The 24,495-nt window shown below is 43.2% G+C and overlaps 1 protein-coding gene across 4 annotated transcripts in view; it reads right to left on the minus strand.

The window, feature by feature from the left end:
- Positions 1-8,015: 8,015 nt before the first annotated feature.
- The window catches only part of LOC120048487 (metalloreductase STEAP4-like), a 41,033-nt gene continuing 24,553 nt past the window's right edge, over positions 8,016-24,495 (minus strand). Inside the window, exons 1-11 of one of the 4 annotated variants that reach the window (XM_038994494.1) lie at positions 19,115-19,668; positions 18,753-18,992; positions 18,474-18,581; positions 18,192-18,262; positions 17,996-18,083; positions 16,141-16,419; positions 15,957-16,051; positions 15,748-15,858; positions 15,604-15,646; positions 14,479-14,643; positions 8,016-9,154 (exon numbers count right to left, since the gene is read on the minus strand). In XM_038994494.1, coding sequence (XP_038850422.1) covers positions 8,891-9,154; positions 14,479-14,643; positions 15,604-15,646; positions 15,748-15,858; positions 15,957-16,051; positions 16,141-16,419; positions 17,996-18,083; positions 18,192-18,262; positions 18,474-18,581; positions 18,753-18,965 — 1,437 coding nt within the window. In that variant the 5' untranslated portion in view covers positions 18,966-18,992; positions 19,115-19,668 and the 3' untranslated portion in view covers positions 8,016-8,890. Of the gene's footprint in view, positions 9,155-14,478; positions 14,644-15,603; positions 15,647-15,747; positions 15,859-15,956; positions 16,052-16,140; positions 16,420-17,995; positions 18,084-18,191; positions 18,263-18,473; positions 18,582-18,752; positions 18,993-19,114; positions 19,669-24,495 lie in introns of those variants that run through there. The other 3 variants (XM_038994493.1, XM_038994492.1, XM_038994495.1) reach the window with 3 other exon arrangements.

Here is a 24,495-nt window from a genome sequence, read left to right on the forward strand (position 1 = left end):
GTGTGTGTGTGTGTGTGTGTGTGTGTGTGTGTGTGTGTGTGTGTGTGGGCAGGAAAGCCCATGGCACTCACTCTGTATTGTCTTTGAGGAGAGGCCAGTGGTTTCTGGGAAGCAGGGAGGTTACATAATATTGGAATACCAGACCTGGAGAGACGCCAGATCACTGTGGTCTTTCTGGGTTCACACAAGCACAGGTCCGCAGTTCATGACAATAACACAACAGCAGATGCACTTTGGTTTGTTGTAATACTACCTTACCTCAGATAGCTTTTGTTCAAAGATGTGACGACATTCCATTGCGTGCAACAATATGCTTGTAACTCCAAAAAGCACAGAATGTGAAATACCAGAAGAACTGTGTCACATCACCATGAACAGTGTCTTGAAACACTGGTTTCATGAAAGCAAGAAAAATCTAAATGCTTGAGGTGGGGTCAGAGCACAGTAGAATTAGTGAACCCAAGCTTTAGACTGGGCTTAGTTTACAGTAAACCAGTAGCGGTAAAATCACTGGGGAAGCTAAGCCAGTAAATAATTGCCATATTACAACCTGTGTTGTGATAATTACGTTGTTTGCTCTATAACCTGTTAGTTCATATGCCTTGGGACGTTGATAAATAGGCCTAAGTCCGAGACAATATGAAGACAGTGGCAGAATAAATTCAACCACACATTCTTTTCATCACAAAACCGGAGAGCAAGCTCTGTTCGGTGAAGTCCACAAAGCATATTGCATGTAACAACAGTTACATGACCTACAGTATGGTCAAGCAAGTTAATGTTTCTGACATTTTCAGACTACTAAACAATCATTGATTTAGAATCCCGGAGAGTTACCGCAAGTCGCAAAGAAAACAGGACCTGCCTCCACTATTCCAGCCCCAATTTCAACGTCAACATTTCAACATCATCTAATCACCTCTGCTTAGTCTAATACAGTGAAAACTAAAAGATACCAAAAACAATTTAGTCCAATCAATGTAAGCTAAATATGATGTGGCTGCCAATGGTTCTGATATATGTGTATGTGTGTGTGTGTGTGTGTGTGTGTGTGTGTGTGTGTGTGTGTGTGTGTGTGTGTGTGTGTGTGTGTGTGTGTGTGTGTGTGTGTGTGTGTGTGTGTGTGTGTGTATAGTGCATGAATGAATGCTGATCTACAAAATTAGATATCAATGCATATCTTCAGGACGGTATTAAGTTGTAACAACACCAGTAACATTGTGAAACACACTGGCTTACATCCTGCCTTTGCACTAATGTTTAATTTCACGCCTTAGAGCAGCTCTGACATCCGTAACAAGGTTATATTTATCCTAGCATGATACAACCACTGACAGCTAATTCACGCAACCGACACAGTTTATTTACATTGTCAGTTTCTTATGGTATACTGTCAGCTGAAAGACATATAGTGATATGGCCTTTTTAATTTACACAATTATGGAAAGTTACCAGATAGCATAATAGACACTTGATTATTATTTGTTTGAGTGATAATGGTTACAGTCTGATTGCCTGTAATCTGGATGTCCAAGGCCTTCCAGATGAGTATGTCGCCGGTGGTCAAGTTCATCTGGTTGGTGCACCTCTGGATCTCACAGGGAGACAGCACGTAGTCCCAAATGTGGACGTCTGTCAGCAGGCCTACAAATGACTAATGCTAGTTGAAACGCCTGCTGAACCAATCCTGATCCTGAAACAGGAAACAACAACATGTTGTGTTCAGTAATGGAATGCGTTCTTGTTCTTTTCAAAGTTGGACGCTTTATTTACAAGCAGAAAAGACTATGTGCATTTTTCAGCTTACATTTCATTCGGGAAAATAAACAGGTGCGAATTGTGCACTGTAGCAAAAGTTTAAATAGTAGTGAGCAAACCCAAAACCGCTAAACATGTCAAAACAGAATAAGTTTAACTTTCTACTATTTACTGTCATATTTCATTGCAGTTATCACAGTGACTATCTTACCTTGAGGTACAGCACAGCATGTTGTAATCACAACAAGTACTAGTAGGAATTTCTCCATCTGGAAAGAATTAAAAAACTGTTATTTTGTCTTAATAAATTAACTTTTTTAATGCATATGAAAAACATCTGCCCTGTATGCTACTGAGCAGACCATTTTAGTTAGATTCAAGGTGCTGTTACTAGCATTGCAACAGGTTTAACATACATTTGTAAAACACATGATCTTACCTGGTGGGTTGTCAGAGTGCCTTGTTGGTGTGTGTGAGGGAGCTGAATACTTATCTTCTACTTGTTTCCTCATTCATTTATATCATCAGCGGTTACAGCGCCTTGCAAAAGTATTCATCCCCCTTGGCGTTTTTCCTATTTTGTTGCATTACAACCTGTAATTTAAATGGATTTTAATTTGGATTTCATGTAATGGACATAAACAAAATAGTCCAAATTGGTGAAGTGAAATGAAAAAAATTACTTGTTTCAAAATTATAAAAAATTAAAAACAGAAAAGTGGTTTGTGCATATGTATTCACCCCCTTTGCTATGAAGCCCCTAAATAAAATATGGTGCAACCAATTACCTTCAGAAGTCACATAATTAGTTAACCTCTTGACGCTAGGGGTCAGATTTTTTTTTAAATAACGTTCCCAAGGTAAACGGACTATTTCTCAGGTCCAGATCGTAGAATATGCATATAATTTACAGATTAGGATAGAAAACACTCCAAAGTTTCCAAAACTGTCAAAATATTGTCTGTGAGTATAACAATACTGATTCTGCAGGCGAAAACCTGATAATCTGTGTTTCCTTGCCCGTCTTTCTTCCATTTAAAGGGGTATCAACCAGATTCCTTTTCCAATGACTTCCTCAGGCTGTGACCAGGCTTTAGACATAGTTTCAGGCTTTTATTTAGAAAAATTAGCGAGATTTTTCAAAACTAGTCAATCAATCAAGTTTATTTTATATAGCCCTTCGTACATCAGCTAATATCTCGAAGTGCTGTACAGAAACCCAGCCTAAAACCCCAAACAGCAAGCAATGCAGGTGTAGAAGCACGGTGGCTAGGAAAAACTCCCTAGAAAGGCCAAAACCTAGGAAGAAACCTAGAGAGGAACCAGGCTATGAGGGGTGGCCAGTCCTCTTCTGGCTGTGCCGGGTGGAGATTATAACAGAACATGGCCAAGATGTTCAAAATGTTCATAAATGACAAGCATGGTCAAATAATAATCAGGAATAAATGTCAGTTGGCTTTTCATAGCCGATAATTAAGAGTTGAAAACAGCAGGTCTGGGACAGGTAGGGGTTCCATAACCGCAGGCAGAACAGTTGAAACTGGGACAGCAGCAAGGCCAGGTGGACTGGGGACAGCAAGGAGTCATCATGCCCGGTAGTCCTGACGTATGGTCCTAGGGCTCAGTTCCTCCGAGAGAGAGAAAGAAAGAGAGAAGGAGAGAATTAGAGAGAGCATACTTAAATTCACACAGGTCACTGGATAAGACAGGAGAAGTACTCCAGATATAACCAACTGGCCCTAGCCCCCCGACACAAACTACTGCAGCATAAATACTGGAGGCTGAGACAGGAGGGGTCAGGAGACACTGTGGCCCCATCCGATGATACCCCCGGACAGGGCCAAACAGGAAGGATATAACCCCACCCACTTTTCCAAAGCACAGCCCCCGCACCACTAGAGGGATATCTTCAGCCACCAACTTACAATCCTGAGACAAGGCCGAGTATAGCCCACAAAGATCTCCACCACAGCACAAACCAAGGGGGGGGGCGCCAACCCAGACAGGAAGATCACGTCAGTAACTCAACCCACTCAAGTGACGCACCCCTCCTAGGGACGGCATGAAAGAGCACCAGTAAGCCAGTGACTCAGCCCCTGTAATAGGGTTAGAGATAGAGAATCCCAGTGGAGGGGAACCGGCCAGGCAGAGACAGCAAGGGCGGTTCGTTGCTCCAGAGCCTTTCCGTTCACCTTCACACTCCTGGGCCAGACTACACTCAATCATATGACCCACTGAAGAGATAAGTCTTCAGTAAAGACTTAAAGGTTGAGACCGAGTCTGCGTCTCTCACATGGGTAGGCAGACCATTCCATAAAAATGGAGATCTATAGGAGAAAGCCCTGCCTCCAGCTGTTTGCTTAGAAATTCTAGGGACAATTAGGAGGCCTGCGTCTTGTGACCGTAGCATACGTGTAGGTATGTACGGCAGGACCAACTCGGAAAGATAGGTAGGAGCAAGCCCATGTAACGCTTTATAGGTTAACAGTAAAACCTTGAAATCAGCCCTTGCCTTAACAGGAAGCCAGTGTAGGGAAGCTAGCACTGGAGTAATATGATCAAATTTCTTGGTTCTAGTCAGGATTCTAGCAGCCGTATTTAGCACTAACTGAAGTTTATTTAGTGCTTTATCCGGGTAGCCGGAAAGTAGAGTTGCAGTAGTCTAGCCTAGAAGTAACAAATGCATGGATTAATTTTTCTGCATCATTTTTGGACAGAAAATTTCTGATTTTTGCAATGTTACGTAGATGGAAAAAAGCTGTCCTTGAAACAGTCTTGATATGTTCGTCAAAAGAGAGATCAGGGTCAAGAGTAACGCCGAGGTCCTTCACAGTTTTATTTGAGACGACTTTACAACCATCAAGATTAATTGTCAGATTTAACAGAAGATCTCTTTGTTTCTTGGGACCTAGAACAAGCATCTCTGTTTTGTCCGAGTTTAAAAGTAGAAAGTTTTCAGCCATCCACTTCCTTATGACTGAAACACAGGCTTCTAGCGAGGGCAATTTTGGGGCTTCACCATGTTTCATTGAAATGTACAGCTGTGTGTCATCCGCATAGCAGTGAAAGTTAACATTATGTTTTCGAATGACATCCCCAAGAGGTAAAATATATATAGTGAAAACAATAGTGGTCCTAAAACGGAACCTTGAGGAACACCGAAATGTACAGTTGATTTGTCAGAGGACAAACCATTCACAGAGACAAACTGATATCTTTCCGACAGATAAGATCTAAACCAGGCCAGAACTTGTCCGTGTAGACCAATCTGGGTTTCCAGTCTCTCCAAAAGAATGTGGTGATCGATGGTGTCAAAGGCAGCACTAAGGTCTAGTAGCACGAGGACAGATGCAGAGCCTCGGTCTGACGCCATTAAAAGGTCATTTACCACCTTCACAAGTGCAGTCTCAGTGCTATGATGGGGTCTAAAACCAGACTGAAGCATTTCGTATACATTGTTTGTCTTCAGGAAGGCAGTGAGTTGCTGCGCAACAGCTTTTTCTAAAATTTTTGAGAGGAATGGAAGATTCGATATAGGCCGATAGTTTTTTATATTTTCCGGGTCAAGGTTTGGCTTTTTCAAGAGAGGCTTTATTACTGCCACTTTTAGTGAGTTTGGTACACATCCGGTGGATAGAGAGCCGTTTATTATGTTCAACATAGGAGGGCCAAGCACAGGAAGCAGCTCTTTCAGTAGTTTAGTAGGAATAGGATCCAGTATGCAGCTTGAAGGTTTAGAGGCCATGATTATTTTCATCATTGTGTCAAGAGATATAGTACTAAAACACTTAAGTGTCTCTCCCGATCCCAGGCCCTGGCAGAGCTGTGCAGATCCAGGACAGCTAAGCCCTGGAGGAATACGCAGATTTAAAGAGGAGTCCGTAATTTGCTTTCTAATGATCATGATCTTTTCCTCAAAGAAGTTCATGAATTTATTACTACTGAAGTGAAAGCCATCCTCTCTTGGGGAATGCTGCTTTTTAGTTAGCTTTGCAACAGTATAGTCAGGTGTCCTTTGATTAGTTCCTGCGCGCGAGAGGGGTAGCTCTCCATTTTCTTTCTCTCTTTTATTGAATAGGTTACGGTCCGGTTGAAATATTATCGATTATGTTTGTTAAAAACAACCTGAGGATTGATTATAAAAAACATTTGACATGTTTCTACGAACATTACGGATACTTTTTGGAATTTTCGTCAAACAGAACGAGGCTTTGGTTTTCTGAACATAACGCGCAACCCAAATGGCGTTTTCTTGTTATAAAAGTAATATTTATCGAACAAAAATAATATTTATTGTGTAACTGGGAGTCTCGTGAGTGCAAACATCCGAAGATTATCAAAGGTAAGCGATTCATTTTATTGCTTTTCTGACTTTCGTGACCATGCTAATTTGGGACTAGCAGTTCTAGCATTGATTGATACACTCACAAAAGCTTGGATTGCTTTCGCTGCAAAGCATATTTTCAAAATCTGACACGATAGGTGGATTAACAACAAGCTAAGCTGTGTTTTGGTATATTTCACTTGTGATTGCATGATTATAAATATATATATATATATATATATATATATATATTTTTTTTTATTTTATCCCATTTTCTCCCCAATTTTTCGTGGTATCCAATCGCTAGTAATTACTATCTTGTCTCATCGCTACAACTCCCGTACGGGCTCGGGAGAGACGAAGGTCGAAAGCCATGCGTCCTCCGAAGCACAACCCAACCAAGCCGCACTGCTTCTTAACACAGCGCGCCTCCAACCCGGAAGCCAGCCGCACCAATGTGTCGGAGGAAACACCGTGTACCTGGCCCCCTTGGTTAGCGCGCGCTGCGCCCGGCCCGCCACAGGAGTCGCTGGAGCGCGATGAGACAAGGATATCCCTACCGGCCAAACCCTCCCTAACCCGGACGACGCTATGCCAATTGTGCGTCGCCCCACGGACCTCCCGGTCGCGGCCGGCTGCGACAGAGCCTGGGCGCGAACCCAGAGACTCTGGTGGCGCAGTTAGCACTGCGATGCAGTGCCCTAGACCACTGCGCCACCCGGGAGGCCCTGATTATAAATATTTTTAGTAATATTTTTGAATCTGATACGCTTGGGAATTTTCTTCTGCCTTTCAGGACCGGAACGAGGCTGTGATTTTCTCAACATAACGCACAACCCAAATGGCGTTTTCTTGTTATAAAAGTAATATTTATCGAACAAAAATAACATTTATTGTGTAACTGGGAGTCTCGTGAGTGCAAACATCCGAAGATTATCAAAGGTAAGCGATTAATTTTATTGCTTTTCTGACTTTCGTGACCATGCTAATTTGGGGCTAGCTGTTCTAGCATTGATTGATACACTCACAAAAGCCTGGATTGCTTTCGCTGCAAAGCATATTTTCAAAATCTGACACGATAGGTGGATTAACAACAAGCTACGCTGTGTTTTGGTATATTTCACTTGTGATTGCATGATTATAAATATTTCTATAATAAATTATGCGAGAAATGACAGTGGAAACAAACGCCTTTATGCACAAATATTGATATAATAAACATCATATCGAAGTAAACATGGAGTCACACAATGATATAGTGTGTGGTCCTCCCATTACGACTAAGGGAAAGCATGCAGTTTATTAGTCTACAGATGAAATATGTTATGATGAACTAACTGGTGGTGAAGGTGTATGGTGATGAGCTTGATGCTCCTTTCCAAGAAGGGTTGAGGATCTTATGCTGGTAATATGATGATTGATGCGCTTGGCTGCCGTTTGACAAAAACAAATACTCTTCTGTCCATAATAATCTCATCATGTAGGCTATACCCTAGCTTTATCTGCGAGCTGTTATATCGGCAGAGTTGAAAATGGAATGGAAACACTGCCCCTTCTATTTTTTATTTGGTGCATAGGAATTTAACCACAGAAGTTGTTTTATGTGGACTAGATCATCACGCACAACATTTTACCCACAAGTCAATTTGATGAAAACATCTCTGGTGGGAAAATGCACATTTTGTTTTTATGTGTATTTTAGAATATTTGCATGAAAACCTGTCACCAATTGGATGTGAACCTAGCTACTGATCTGGTTTGGTGAAATTCCGCTGGCAAAAACTACAGGAAAGAAGACAATTACTCTGTCACCAGTCATGGTGTGTCACTTTTGCCACATGAACTGTTCTTTCATGAATAAATCACAAAATTCTCCCAAAGTCTAATAGGCACACAGGCTAATAGGCACACAGGCTAATGGAATTTCATACAATGTTTTGTTTGTGTAGTATTTTATGAAGTAAGTGAGTGAAGGAAAATATATACCCAATTCTTTTCTTGATGAAATAAAAATAATTATTCCAAAAGATCCCACTTGTCAGACACTGGTTGAATCAACATTGTTTCCACATTGTTCCTGTGTTTTTAATGTTGGTACAAGCTGTTTCTGGGATTATGTCTTTCTGCATGCACCTAAAAGTTCATCTATGTATTTAGATAATTGGCATCTACACAAACAGCCAGCTATATCCACCACAAATGGAAGTGCTCCCCATAACAGAAGACACTGTGGGCCACTCTGTCTATCTAGTGATGAAAGGGAAGCCTGTTGCTGGGTTTCAGAGAGTCTGTTTTCTGGAGGAAATAATAACACTCTGCCCCAGAGAGGATCACACTGATAGATGTGTTTTTATGTGTCTGACCTGCCCCTGGAGATGTATCAGACAGACACAAAATATATATTGAAAAACCTTTATACGTCTCTGAAACCTGTGTTTCATCTGGGGATAACTGTACAATCAGTCAAAGAAGAGAGAGGATGTACAGTAAGAGAGGATATGAGAGAGAGCTTTCACCATTCTCTTTACGTAAGAGAGAAAACTATTGTCTGGTTGACATACGGTTGAAAATATATGCATTACATGCAACAATGTTTACAGTGTAATACAAAAAGAAATACGACTGCATATCAATTAAATGTTATTGTTGGTTTTTGATCCCAGAAACATGGCAAACGATGATTGAATGGTAGCCAACCTCTGAGGGTACAATAGCAAAGAAACAAGAGTTCATGCCTCGAAGACAAAGCTGTCATCACACTGATGGTGTTATTTTGTGTGTGTCTGTGTGTGTGTGTGTGTGTGTCCTCTAAGGTATCAGTGGTTGGCTGTCTTTAGGGTTCCTCTGATCTGCCCCCCTCTCCCAGCCCTGGCGTATGCGGGTGATGGTTCGGTCCACACAGGGGGTGATGAGCAGCAGCTTGAGCAGCAGCACCACAGAGGGAAGCACCAGACACAGCATGTAGCCCGGTGGGGTGTACCACTTGTAGGTGGAGGCACTCAGGAATCTGTTCCAGCCATACAGGTAGGTGTGCGCCGTACACAACAGCAGAGTCAGGTGACCCAGCTTGGACTGGTGGGGGAGAACATAACACAAACACATGAACCACACACACACGCCAGGCACGTGCACAGATAGAGGTCTAAGGAAGTTTGAGCACCTGCCCTTTTGCCCTCCTATGACAAAATAAACTTGCATATCCTGTTATGGCTGCAAGGGGCAGTATTGAGTAGCCAGTTAAATAGTGCCCATTTCAAACGGCCTCGTACTCAATTCTTGCTCGTACAATATGCATATTATTATTACTATTGGATAGAAAACACTCTCTAGTTTCTAAAACCGTTTGAATTATTTCTCTGAGTGAAACAGAACTCATTCTGCAGCACTTTTCCTGACCAGGAAGTGGAATGTCAGAAATATATGCTCTGTTCAACTTCCTGCCTATACATGGTCATGATACGTAAGAGTCTACGTACACTTCATACGCCTTCCTCTGGGTGTCAAGAGGCTGTGAGAGAAGAAATTTTGTGTTTATCTTGGTCTGAGGTGGAATAAAAGCTATTTCTTTGACGTGACCGTCCACTTCCTGTTTCTGGAGCGCGCGAAAGAGGACATGGATATGCCTTCTGTTTTGCTCCCGTTATGGACGACTAACATCTCCGTCTTAGATTTTATTTGATACATGTGACCATATCATCGTAACGTATGTTTTTTCAATATAGTTTAATCAGATTATTGAAATTTTTTCGGGAGTTTTGCCGTGTTCCGTTCTCTGACTTTGTTGACGTTGGAGTGATCCGTGCCACTTGGCAAGTGCCCATGCTAAATGAAGAGGGGTATTTGCCGTTCCAGATCAAAACAACGACTGTTCTGGACAAAGGACACCTTGTCCAACATTCTGACGGAAGATCACCAAAAGTAAGAAACATTTTATGATGCTATTTCTAATATCTGTCGTGCATGTGAACTGGTCGTGGGCGCCCAAGTGTTTCTGGCTATTGTGGCTACGCTAATATAGCGCTACATTTTGTTTTCGCTGTAAAACATTTAATAAATCGGAAATATTGTCTGGAATCACAAGATGCCTGTCTTTCAATTGCTGTACACTATGTATTTTTCAGAAATGTTTTATGATGAGTAATTAGGTATTTGACGTTGGTGTCTGTAAATATTATGGCTGCTTTCGGTGCAATTTCTGATTGTAGCTGAAATGTAAACTATGATTTATACCTGAAATATGCAAATTTTTCGAACAAAACATATGCTATACAATAAATATGTTATCAGACTGTCATCTGATGAAGTTGTTTCTTGGTTAGTGGCTATTTATATCTTTATTTGGTCGAATTTGTGATAGCTACTGATGGAGTAAAAACTGATGGAGTAAGAATAGTGGTGTCTTTTGCTAACGTGGTTAGCTAATAGATTTACATATTGTGTCTTCCCTGTAAAACATTTTAAAAATCGGACATGTTGGCTTGATTCACAAGATGTGTACCTTTCATCTGGTGTCTTGGACTTGTTAATGTGTGAAAGTTAAATATTTAAAAAAAATATCTTTTGAATTTCGCGCCCTGCACTTGAGCTGGATGTTGTCATAAGTGTACCGGTGTCAGGCTGCAGCCATAAGAAGTTAAGCCAGGGCTTGTTTGAAATTGTATATTTTCTCTATTGCTATTTAAATTAATTGCCCATCAAACTAGGTAATTTCTCCTTTTTGGGGGAAAATGTCCCCTCCCCACCATTCTGCCCCCAGTAGGCCTGAGGCTGATGTTAGCAGCAGAACATTCTCTAATCACAGGTAAAGTCTAGTTAGATTGTTTCAACAGAATAACTAACTAACTAGCTAGCTAACTAGCTCCTTCTACATTCACTATGATCAGCTGATAGCCCACCCCTCATTGCCCTCTCTTTGAGCAGTAGGCTATAAGCTTGCTTACAATGGCGTTAGTGGGATTTGCATAAAATAAAGGTCTACTCTATGCTTTTCTATGGGGGGCTTTTTTCACTTTGAGCACGTCCCATCCAAAGGTCTGTGCATGGCTCTGGCACACGCACAAGCACACCCAAACTCACACACTTTTGACAATTATCTTAACCTGTTTGGGCTGCAGGGGCAGTATTGAGTAGCCTGGATAAAAGGTGCCCATTTCAAACGGCCTCGTACTCAATTCTTGCTCGTACAATATGCATATTATTATTACTATTGGATAGAAAACACTCTAGTTTCTAAAACCGTTTGAATTATATCTGTGAGTAAAACAGAACTCATTTTGCAGCAAACTTCCTGACAGGAAGTGGAAAATCTGAAATAAGGCAGGCTGTTCTGGGGTCAGTTTATTAATTTGCATGTCTTCTATTGGTCGAGATGCACTGCATACGCCTTCCCCTAGATGTCAGCAAATAGGGAGAATTGGAATGGAGTTGTTAGGCAGATCTGAGGCCATATAAAGGGTTTTGGAACGTGGGGTCCACTCTTTTCAACTTTCGCCATGACGCAAGACAGACCTCAGGATGGCGTTCTAGAAAGCTCTCGTTATAGGAGTTAGATATATCCGGCTCTGATTTTATTCGATATAGGTGTTAACGACATCATAATATTGTTATTTTAAACCGAGTTATATCAGTTTATATCAGTATATTGCGATTTTCGGATATTTATTTGTGCTGCGTTATAGTGAGTTGGACACGTCTTCGCCACATGGCTAATGTTTACTGCTAATTCCAAAGTTGAAGGCGACAATCTACAACCGAGCAACGATTCCTCTGGACAAAGGACAACTTGCCCAAGATTCTGATGGGAGCTCATCAAAAAGTAAGAAGTATTTATGATGTTAATTCGTTGTTCTGTTGAAAAATGTAAAACTCCTATTCCGCCATTAATTTCGGTGCGGTCTCGCTTTAACGCACGCTGTATGTCGTAGTAACGTTAATTTTAAAAATCTAACACAGCGGTTGCATTAAGAACTAATGTATCTTTCATTTGCTGTCCAACCTGTATTTTTCAGTCAAGTTTATGATTAGTTACTGATTAGATTAGGTGCCTCTCCCAAGATTTCTCCCGACATTTTGTTTGCATTTTGGCTACTATTCATATTGTATAACCACGATTTGTGCCGCTAAATATGCACATTTTCGAACAAACTCTATATGTATTGTGTAATATGATGTTATAGGACTGTCATCTGAAGAAGTTTGAGAAGTTTAGTGAAAAAATTAATATCTTTTGCTGGTTTATTCGTTATCGCTATTGTTGGCTTGAATCAATGCTGTTGTGTGGTTGGCTATTGTAGTAAGCTAATATAATGCTATATTGTGTTTTCGCTGTAAAACACTTAAAAAATCTGAAATATTGGCTGGATTCACAAGATCTTTGTCTTTCATTTGCTGTACGCTGTGTATTTTTCATAAATGTTTTATGATGAGTATTTAGGTAATTCACGTTGGTCTCTGTAGTTATTCTAGTTGCTTTGGTGAGAGTTGTGATGGTGGCTGCAATGTAAAACTATGATTTATACCTGAAATATGCACATTTTTCTAACAAAACATATGCTATACAATAAATATGTTATCAGACTGTCATCTGATGAAGTTGTTTCTTGGTTAGTGACTATTTATATCTTTATTTGGTCGAAATTGTGATAGCTACCTATGCAGGAAAAAAATGGTGGGAAAAAAAGTTGTCTTTTGCTATGGTGGTTAGCTAATAGAAATACATATTGTGTCTTCCCTGTAAAACATTTTAAAAATCAGAAATGATGGCTGGATTCACAAGATGTGTATCTTTCATCTGGTGTCTTGGACTTGTGATTTAATGATATTTAGATGCTAGTATTTACTTGTGACGCTATGCTAGGCTATGCTAGTCAGCTTTTTTACTGATGGGGGTGCTCCCGGATCCGGGATTGTGATGAAGTAGAAGTTAAATGAAGAGTTGATGCGCTGCACACTTTTTTTAATAGCATCATTTTTAATATTTGGTATTGGGGAGGGTATCAAGTCAGGTCGAGTCAAAAGGCTCAAGTCCAAGTTAAGTCACGAGTCATTGGTGTTAAAGTCAAAGTCGAGTTGCAAGTCATCATATTTGTGACTCGAGTCTGACTCGAGTCCAAGTCATGTGACTCGAGTCCACACCTCTGCAGACCTCTGGCCTACCTTGACACACACACACACACACATGTCGGGCCAATATGCACACCACAGATTTGTCCTGTTTAAGCATTTTTTATAATATAGTTTCTCTGTAATACTACTAGCCACCTAGCAATTTTAGGTTCCCAATAAGTTATTTCAGGCTATCAATCAAGTTAGTGTAGCTAGCTTGTCTAACTATCATAGCTGGCACACCTGCTGGCAAGGTTTCACATTTTGTTTCTTAAAAAAAAGACTCACCAGTCAGACAGCTCAAGAGGTATGCTTAGATATATTTTACATATAATTAAGTATAATGATTTATGGTTCCAGATTACAGAAAATATCTGTTTCAGATGTTTGAAAAATGCCAAGTTCTCCAACTTCAGACCCCCAGTCCGGACCATCACCAAGCCATCCTCAGACACTAATTTGTGCCCCCTCAAATTTTGGGGGCAGATGATGCCCCTGCACATACATCTCTAGGTGAATTCTCCTGGCCTGTTCTAATATATTCCTCCTAAATTATATCTGATGAATAACTTAACATTTAAATCACTGCACCAATTTGAGGGGAATTAATGAATTAGAGAATGAGCCGGAGTTTCTCCTTATTATCCCCAGCACATAACCTCTGGCTTGTCTGCTGAAAATCAGATTACTTTCCTGGAGTTTTATTGCATTCTGGCCTGGATGTTGGCTGTGCACCCCGCATGAATACGCTAATAGGGGAAACACCGAAGGAGATAAGTGTACAAATTAGGGCTGGTAATTGCCAGGGACCTCACGATACGATATTATCACGATACTTAGGTGCGATACAATAGGTATTGCAATTCTCACGATTCTATGTGTATTATGATTCGATACATCGATTTTATTGCGATTTGATGTTGACATATTGTTCACTATATGTCTGCTGCAGAGAGACAAGAGAGCATGAGAAAACGTTATCAGTCATGGAAATAAAAGGGCTGAAAACATTGTCTCACTTTTTCAAAAGAAGATGGAGAACAATCTATAGGATGAAAAATACCAGCGATACAGCCGACTAGCGCTAGCTAACGCTTCCTAGCAACAAGAAAAGGGGGGGCGGTTACAAATCAATACTTGGAGTCAAAGTATCAATATAATATAGTCCAAAATAATATTGCGATATTTAACTGTATCGATAACCCCACCGCTATTAAAAATGGTCAGAAAATAAGTGCCTCGTAAGTGTGTCTGGCCTAAACATTCAGTGTGACCGGTCCTGGTGATCCCACCTGTATGAAGCTAAACTCCCTCCAGCTGAGAACGTTACTGACGGAGGGAAGAGATGTGATTCCCAATAGGACGTACAGGCCAAATCCCAGAATTCCCAGGGACAAGTAGGAGTCGTCATGCCAGGCCGTTGTGGTATCAAACATTGTGGTCCTGTTCTCTCTGATCTGGGGGAGAGAGACAGAGAGAGAGAGCAAGAAAGAGAAGAGAAACAATGTGAGAAAGAGGAAGCGTGAGAGCAAGGAAGTGGCGTAATCCAGTATAATCAAAACCAGTGCCTGAATCCTGCTATATACTGTAGGTGTGTGTCCAATGTACAGATGTATGATCTTAATATGACCAGTATTGTGTCACAGCAAAATAATCCTGCAGCAACAGGATTTGAATGTTTTGTCCATTTACACTTTTCCGCCAATGTAATGTTACTTGATTGGTGGCTAGGCTATTAGCTAGCCAAAATTAGGCTACCTGAAAAGTGCAACACTGTTAAGACATGCTCTGGAACTTCTGTGTTTTTGAAACCTCCTGCTTTAGGCTGGATGTCTCAATGTGTAGTTCATACATTCATAAATCAATGAGCAAAATTACTTTCTTACCACAAATAGTCACGAAATACTTAGTTTGAAAGCGACTGTTTTCTTGAAGCTGTCTGTACAACGCCATTTTCCCTACATTTCCCCCATATGGGCCAGCCCCTTAGCAATTCAAGTTTTAGCCAAAGAGCTTCAGCCCCTCACATTTGAGTGACAGCTAGCAAGAGGCCTGCCCAGCATAATCCAATGAGGTTGCAGGGTGGGCCCAACGGCTCAGTGCCCACAGCAGAGAGAGAGAGAGAAACCAATGACGTGGTGCACATATCTGCACAAATGTGACATAGTACACGTTTTTGGGGACCACTTTTGGCTCGTGAGTGCTACTTTCAGAACTACTAGCTAAAAAGTATACAAAGGTTCAGGAGAATGTCTTTAATGTAACCATGTATTAGTGTGAATTTATGTAAATCCTGCGGCGCAGAGTAATTCTCAGCGACAACAGAGTGGTCAAATGAAGATCCTACATCTGTACACAATTTTGTCTATTCAATGTTCACTGTTTTGAAAGTGTTTAATTTGGCGTACAGTTCTTACCAGAGAGACAGTGTGTTCAGTGACCCAGAACATCACAGAGTACCTGAGAGCAAAATCAATACTTTCTTTACTAAAAACTAAAGGAAGATACATGCCACTGTGTGTGTGTGCATGCGTGTGCATTTGAGTGTATGCTCCACTGACCGTATGGGTATGATCAGTGTATAGAGCACGTGCAGAAAGGCGAACCCCAGCGACAGTAGACCCAGCTGTTTCCTGCACAGCATCCAGTGATCCAGCCAATTAGGGAAGCGCCTGATGTTAAACATACATAAACACTTATAATCAACATAAATACATATGCAACCTCGTGTGAACATACATGCATGCAAACACACACACAAAGATCTGACCTGTACTTGGTGCCTCTGTAGAGCTGCAGGATGGAAGCCAGGACACCAGGCAGGTAACAGAGAGACAGCATGATCAGAGACACGATGGGACACACCTGGAGAGAACACACACACATCTTGAACAGCTGGTAACACACACAGAAACAAACAGAACACAACCATTCAGAGGGCCTGTGGCCAGTACCTGGTTGGCCAGTGAGACCATGATTCTGAAGGAGATGTCGTCGCCCTGGGTGACGTATGCATAGATGACATATCTGATCAGCAGGTAGAAGAAGAAGGCAGCGCTGAGGCCAATGGCGATGCGCAGGGGGAGCCTCCACTGGGGGAACAGCTGTAGGGGGAAGTCCTCCAGCTCCCGGGCCACTGAGAGAAAGCCCCGGTCCAGGGCACTGAGACCCAGCTTGCTGGCTACCGCTATCACCACCTGCTTGGCCTCCACACTTTCCCCGCAGATATACACCTAACATATATTTATGCACATACAGTGGGGTCCGAAATCAGTGACGCCCTTGATAAAGATGAGCAAAAATGCCTGCACAAAATAAATCATTCAAACACTGACATTTATTGTATGCTCCAAAAAGCGGTAGAGATACTCTTAATGATCGGCTATGAAAAGCCAACTGACATTTACTCCTGAGGTGCTGACTTGCTACACCCTCGATAACTTTCTGTGATTATTATTATTTGACCATGTTCTGTTATAATCTCCACCCGGCACAGCCAGAAGAGGACTGGCCACCCCTCAAATCAACATGCTGACAGTCAAAATGTACAGTGCCTTCAAAAAGTATTCCACCCCTTGACTTTCTCTCCCCATTTTGTTATGTTACAACCTGCATTTGTCATGGATTAAATTGAGATTATGTGTCACTGGCCTACACACAATACCCCATAATGTCAAAGTGGAATTATGTTTTTAGAAATTTAAAAAAATATATATACAAAATGATAAGCTAAAATGTGTTGAGTCAATAAATTATGGCAAACCTTAACAAGTTTAGGAGTAAAAATGTGCTTAACAAATCACATAATAAGTTGCATGAACTCACTCTCTGTGCAATAATAATGTTTAACATGATTTTTGAATGACTACCTCATCTCTGTACCACACATACAATTATCTGTAAAGTCCCTCAGTCAAGTTCGGTAGAGGAGGAATAATGGTCTGGGGATGATTTCATGGTTCGTGCTAACGCTACAGCATACAATGACATTCTAGATGATTCTGTGCTTCCAACATTATGGAAACAGTTTGGGGAAGGCCCTTTGCTGTTTCAGCATGACAATGCCCCTGTGCAAGGCAAGGTCCATACAGAAATGGTTTACCGAGATTGGTGTGGAAGAACTTGACTGGCCTGCACAGAGCCCTGACCTCAACCCCATTGAACACCTTTGGGATAATTTGTAACGCCGACTGCAAGCCAGGCCTAAACGTCCAACATCAGTGCTCAACCTCACTAAAGCTATTGTGGCTGAATGAAAGTAAGTCCCCGCAGCAATGTTTCAACATCTTGTGGAAAGCCTTCCCAGAAGAGTGGAGGCTGTTATAGCAGCAAAGGGTAGACCAACTCCATATTAATGCCCATAATTTTGGAATGAGATGTTCGATGAGCAGGTGTCCACATACTTTTGGTCATGAAGCCTCCCGGGTGGCCTCCCGGGTGGCGCAGTGGTCTAGGGCACTGCATCGCAGTGCTAGCTGTGCCACCAGAGTCTCTGGGTTCGCGCCCAGGCTGGGCTGGGTTCGCGCCCAGGCTCTGTCGCAGCCGGCCGCAACCGGGAGGTCCGTGGGGCGACGCACAATTGGCATAGCGTCGTCCGGGTTAGGGAGGGTTTGGCCGGTAGGGATATCCTTGTCTCAGTATGTAAAAATGTAATAAAAATGTATGCACTCTACTGTAAGTCGCTCTGGATAAGAGCGTCTGCTAAATGACTAAAATGTAAAAATGTAAATGTAATGAAGTGTACAGTATATAGACTTGAAACTAGTAGCTAATTGGTTTCATGGGCATGGCTTGAACCTCGGTGTGTACCTGTCTGTTGGCATCTGACGGTCCATTCTGCAGACTCCAGGCAGACAGGGTGTTGAAGCCTTTAACCACCTCAGCTCCAGGGACCAGACTGTTCAGGTACATGTAACCACATTTACATTTATATCAACATATAAAAACATCCCTAATTAACAAAAAAACATACACATAATAACAGCATATACTGTATAGCTCTCACCTTTGCAGGTACTCTGCGTTGGCCTCTGGGTACTGATTCTTCCTCAGGTTGTTACTGAGGTCCACCAACACCTGCAATTCAACATGGCATCAAATACACTGATTCATACAATATATTTGCTAAGTACACTGGAATATACATTCTATTGGCTAAATACACTGGGACACAGAATATATTGGCTAAATATGCTGGGACATACATTATGTTAGCCAAATATACAGTTACATACTGACAAAACAGACATTAATACATATAGCAGAAGTAATAATACATATATGCTACCTTCCCCTTAAGCTGATTGGCCAGTGGTACCAGAAAGTCGTAGTGTTCTCTCTGGACAGCGATGAAGATCAGATGGGCTGACTGGGCAGCTGCAGCATGGCCCAGGACCTGCATATACATCATCAACATACTGATACACACAGAAACACAAGTACAGTATATTTACATATACTCCCTCAAACATAAAAAAATATATTGAAATACATTTACAACACGGTAAAAACACATATCCACATTTAACATATCACCACATAAAACCAGATCTACTTTATTTTGTACCTGTGCTCCGTGGGGTAGGCGGCTGCTGCTGTGCGTCCGTCGGCTGCCGAACACCACACTGTACCCCGCCTGCAGCAGACGCAGGCCCAGAGAGCGCCCCAGGTCCCCCGTCCCAAACACACACACCCTCTCAGGTAGGGCAGGGACAGTCTCCCTCATCGGAGACAGGGACACACACTCACTCTTCTCCTCACTCCTCTCCTGACCCGTCATGCCTGAACAGAGACAGGCAAAGATCACCTTGAGTTGTAGATAGAATCAACAGAAAGTGTCAAAAAGCCCAAAGAGTTTAAAATACCTTCCTGAAGTTTCAATCACAGAATAAGTACATTCACATAAATGAGCTCGCAGGATGAACGTACCTTTCACTTCGCCAAGTTCTTCAGCAGACACCTCCTCTAGATGGAGTTACAGTACTGTCCAGACAGAGCACTGTCAATCAATGATAGGACAACTTACTGTAGGTGAACTGCAATGAAATGTTCTCTGCATTACATGTCCCAAAACAATAGTCTTCAGAGTTGGAGCAGCTCCTCTGAGTTATCCAGATTAAAGTCCTGACTGACTGACTGAGATACTACAGACTGAGTCTCTATTTGTGTCTGGGCTCCTGGTCTGAGGAGGGAAGGGATTAGTCTCTCTGCCAAGCTGGAAACTTTGTTGGAAGAGAAGCGGTGTGTTTTTGCTTGTGTGTGTGTGTTTGTGTTTGTGTTTGTGTGTGTATATGACAGCCATTGGCACTCACTCTGTAGTGTCTCTGAGGACAGGCCAGTGGTTTCTGGGAAGCAGGATGGCTACATAATAGTGGAATAGTCTGTGCTCTATCATGCAGAAATATCAACATTAAATACATATTTCAAACAGTATGTATTTTGCAACAGGAGTTTACTAAATGGCATACGAGCACAGGTCCTTTCACAGTTCATGACAATAACACAACAGCAGATGCACTTTGGTTTGTTGTAATACTACCTTACCTCAGATAGCTTTTGTTCAAAGATGTGACAACATTCCATTGCGTGCAACAATATGCTTGTAACTCCAAAAAGCACAGAATGTGAAATACCAGAAGAACTGTGTCACATCACCATGAACAGTGTCTTGAAACACTGGTTTCATGAAAGCAAGAAAAATCTAAATGCTTGAGGTGGGGTCAGAGCACAGTAGAATTAGTGAACCCAAGCTTTAGACTGGGCCTAGTTTACAGTCACCCCACCCATTCGCTCATCTTATACAACTACTGCTGTACACACCTTTCCTATTCACATACTGTCTATGCACACCATTATATACATATACACTGAGTGTACAAAACATTAGGAACACCTTTTGCTCACTGAACAGTGTCACGAACCGGCTCAAAGCCCGTAACAAAAGGGAGACAACGTGGAGATAAGGAATAACAAAATATATTTATTAACTAAGTACAATATACAATGGTGTGTGTAATCAGTAATCAGTAGTGTAAGTGAGTGTTTTGCATGCATGAATGTGATAATGCAGGGTGTTGAAAGGTGCTAAAGCAAACAACCAAAAACCACCAAGATACACAACAAAATCTGTAAAGGTGTCTGCATGGAGAGAGTCTCTTCCATGAATGGGGAAGTGGTGTATTTATCCTATGACACAGCGGGCCCAGGTGTTTCCCATGTAGCTGACGACCCTCCCAACTCCGCCCACCGGCATCCTAATAAGGAAACAAGAACAAAGAGCAAATACGGCAGACAGAGTGGGAGGGTCGTCACATTCCCCCCCATAAAACCGGGGACCAACAAGGACCCCGGAACATACCGGCCCCTGCGTCCCCAAATTGACACGGCCCCTGCGTCTCCAAATTGACACAGCCTCTGCGTCCCCAAATTGACACAGCCTCTGCGTCCCCAAATTGATGAGGGGTTACGTGTTAACACTTCTAATTTGCCCCAGCCAACCTCCTCCTCCCCAGACCTCAGCAACCTTTGCGCACAGGAAGCAGCATTTAAGAGGAAAGAAGAACACAAGACCAGGAGTGAACAGACAGCAAAGATAGAACATGACAACACCAAACAATGGTTAGTCACGTAAACATTCAGGAACAGGGCACACTAGAGACCACATCAGCTACAAACTCCAACGAAAAGAACATCAGGGTCCTTAACCCTAGTCTTCTTGCGGATTTGCGGTGGGTATTTACGCACTGTAGCCCGCTGGCAAGGAAATAAACCCCCCAGCACGCTGGCAGATTCCACCAAGCCACGGATGTGCCCCCGAGACAACTGCTCAGTCCACAGACACCACACAAAAACAACAAACATTAACCATGCCCAACATATTCCAAAAATGAAACACGGCGCTAAGCCTATCAGGGGTAAAAGGCTATAGCTCCGGGTAGCAAGTTCCACTACCCTAGCCAAATCTCCCACTGAGGTACACAGCCGATTTCTCACCTCCTCAGACGATGTCCCAACAGAAAGTAGAACAAGAGTTTCCAGGCTGGGCAGGGCCTGGAAACTAACCATTATACTCTCTCCAACGCAGCACACAAACCAAACAACAAAGGCAACCAATACTGGGCCTATCAAACTCAAACAAAATATGCAAACCAAACACGTACCTCCACGTTCTCCCAAACCAATACGTTCAATTATCCCGGATGAGCCTCCACTTGTCACGAACCGGCTCAAAGCCCGTAACAAAAGGGAGACAACGTGGAGATAAGGAATAACAAAATATATTTATTAACTAAGTACAATATACAATGGTGTGTGTAATCAGTAATCAGTAGTGTAAGTGAGTGTTTTGCATGCATGAATGTGATAATGCAGGGTGTTGAAAGGTGCTAAAGCAAACAACCAAAAACCACCAAGATTTTTATTTTTTTTTAAATAATTTATTACTTTCAATACCAGTCATTTATACAAACTCATAATTTTCATCAAACTCAAATTATGTTCTTTTAATTTAATTCACATAACGAAAACCCCAAACCAAAAACTCAGGGGAGAATCTTCCCTCCCCGTCATACCTAACCAATACCTTTCCCTATCTCCTCGTACCTAATCTATCCTCTAATGACATCTAAATTACCTCCAGTCCTAAACCCTCCTTCCACCTCTCCCGAGCAGCATGCTGCCCCCACTTCCTCTCCTCCCTCTTCATCCTCCCCCTCAAATCTCCTTCCACCCTCCTCACTATCCCTTCCACCCCCCCCATCTTTCCCTGTCTTGACCAAGTTTTGCCTGGCTTCCCACAGCCCCCGCTTAAAGAGACTCATGAGAAGCCAGAGCAGAAATCTCTCCCTATCCGTCCCCCTCGCTCTCATCTTGCCCACGTTAACACATAATCACTTCTTACCCTACCTAACAACACCCGTGCCCTAGCCCAAACTACTCCGGCAAAGGCACAGTCCCAAAAGGCATGGCGCACAGTCTCCTCCCTGCCACAAGAGGATCTTGGACAGGTGGGGGATCGCGCCAAACTATGCCGGTACAAGCACTTGTGGAGGCTCAACCAATTCAGGTCCTTGAGCCTGTTGTCCAGGCCCCACGCCTGCACTCCCTCCCAGACCACCGCCGAGATGCCCACTACAGGCGCCGGACTCCCTGCCTGTCTGACCTCCTCGTACAGGTGCCTGTGATCTAAACCTACTCGGGCAACTTCAACCTCGGGGTGCGCACGCAGCCACTTGGCCGCATGGCCAAAGTGCCACGGCAGCTGTTCCGCCCGAGGACCCGTGTTAGACCACACCATTACGCTTCTCGCCTGATACGAGAAGAACACCCGCAGGAGATAACCGGACGGGTGTATCACTGGATGAGCAAGCTCCGTCATCAAGAACGAAACAAACAGCGCATCCAGCTTGAGGGGTAGATGTGGTACCCCCCTACCTCCCTCCTCGATGGGACAGAGCATGCGTGCCCTGGCGACCCACTCGTACCTGCCACCCCACATGAACTGAAACACAAGCCTCACTAGAGGCCTCCTCAGACAAGCCGGCAATGGGTAGATGTACGCCAAATACAAAAGAGACGGCAATACATCCACCTTGAGAACCAGGACCTTGCCTATAAAGGACAAAGACCTAGCCCTCCACATCGCTAGCTTCCTCCGTACCACTGCGATACCCATGTTCCAGTTCAGCGTCGCTGAGCCGGAGGTCTCAAAATGGACCCCGAGAATCCTCAGGGCCCCGTTACAGAGAGATAACCCCCCGGGCACATCCGTCCTACCATGCCATCTTCCGAAAAACTTGACGGAAGACTTACTGTGGTTAAGAACCGCTCCCGACGCTTGGGTGAAATCCCCAATTATGGCAAGGGACCTTGTCAGGCACGAGTCCTTGCAAAGCAGCAAGGAAGTGTCATCAGCGTACTGCGTCAACTTGACGGGCAAACCACCGCTTCCATGGATCAACAAGCCCTCCACCCCTGTGTCTGCCCTAATGGCAGCCCCCAGAGGTTCCATGTACAGAACGAAGAGGAGAGCCGAGAGCGGGCACCCCTGCCTGACCCCAGACGAGAGGTCAAAAACGTCACCCATGTGACCGTTTACTCTAACTCGGCACCCCGCTCCGACATATAAAGTACGGATCCATCCTATAAACTTTTCCCCAAATCCTAACCTACCTAACACCCTGAATAGAAAAGATCTATTCACGCGATCAAAAGCTTTCGCCTGATCAAGCGCTGCTACCATTAAAGGCAGACCTCTATCTTCAACCCATGCGATGGAGTCCCTGATCAACTGTAGGTTCCATCTAATAGAGCGTCCCTCTACCCCGCACGTCTGATCCTCGTGGACGACGTAGGGAAGGGCTGTGCGCAAACGGTCCTCTAAGACCTTTGCAAGCAGCTTGTAATCTACACACAGCATGGTCAATGGCCGCCAGTTGCCAAGGTCTGTTGCGTCCCCCTTCTTGTAAAGAAGTGACAGCACACCAACTACCATTGATCCCCCTGGGACACCCGTCTCGAGGATGGCCTTCAAGACTTCGAGTACCACCGATCCAAGTATACCCCAAAACTTGAGATAAAACTCTGCCGGTAGCCCATCCATCCCAGGCACCTTCCCTTTTCCCATCCTCCTGAGGGCGCTCTCAACCTCTTCGAGGGAGATCTGAGCCTCCATCGCTTCTCTAACGTCCTCCGGCAATCGCCGGGACAGGTGTTCTAAAAACACATCTCCCTGCTCTACATCTATATCCCTTTCTTTAAATAAACCTCGGAAATGGTCAGTTGTCACCCTGACCATTTCCTCTGGTTTAGTCACTACACTCCCATTTTCTTCCCTAACCCCGTACATTACCTTCCTACTCTGTCTGCTCCTAACTGACTTAAAGAACATGGCGGAACAAGTCTCGTTGTGTTCTAAAAAGCCACTATGTGCACGCTCCAGGAAAGCTCGAGCCTTCTGCTCCTGCAGCTCCCTAAGCTGCGCCTTCAGGGCTGTGGATCTCTCCCAGTCAATCGACCCGCCGAGATTGCCTGCCTCGTACTCGAGTTCGATTAACCTGTTTGGGCTGCAGGGGCAGTATTGAGTAGCCAGATAAAAGGTGCCCATTTCAAACGGCCTCGTACTCAATTCTTGCTCGTACAATATGCATATTATTATTACTATTGGATAGAAAACACTCTCTAGTTTCTAAAACCGTTTGAATTATATCTGTGAGTAAAACAGAACTCATTTGGCACAAACTTCCTGACCAGGAAGTGGAAAGTCTGAAATCGAGGCTCTGTTCTACTTCCTGCCTATAAATGGGCATGAT

Source organism: Salvelinus namaycush, chromosome 5 (genome assembly GCF_016432855.1).
Source record: "Salvelinus namaycush isolate Seneca chromosome 5, SaNama_1.0, whole genome shotgun sequence".
NCBI classification, from domain to species: domain Eukaryota; kingdom Metazoa; phylum Chordata; class Actinopteri; order Salmoniformes; family Salmonidae; genus Salvelinus; species Salvelinus namaycush.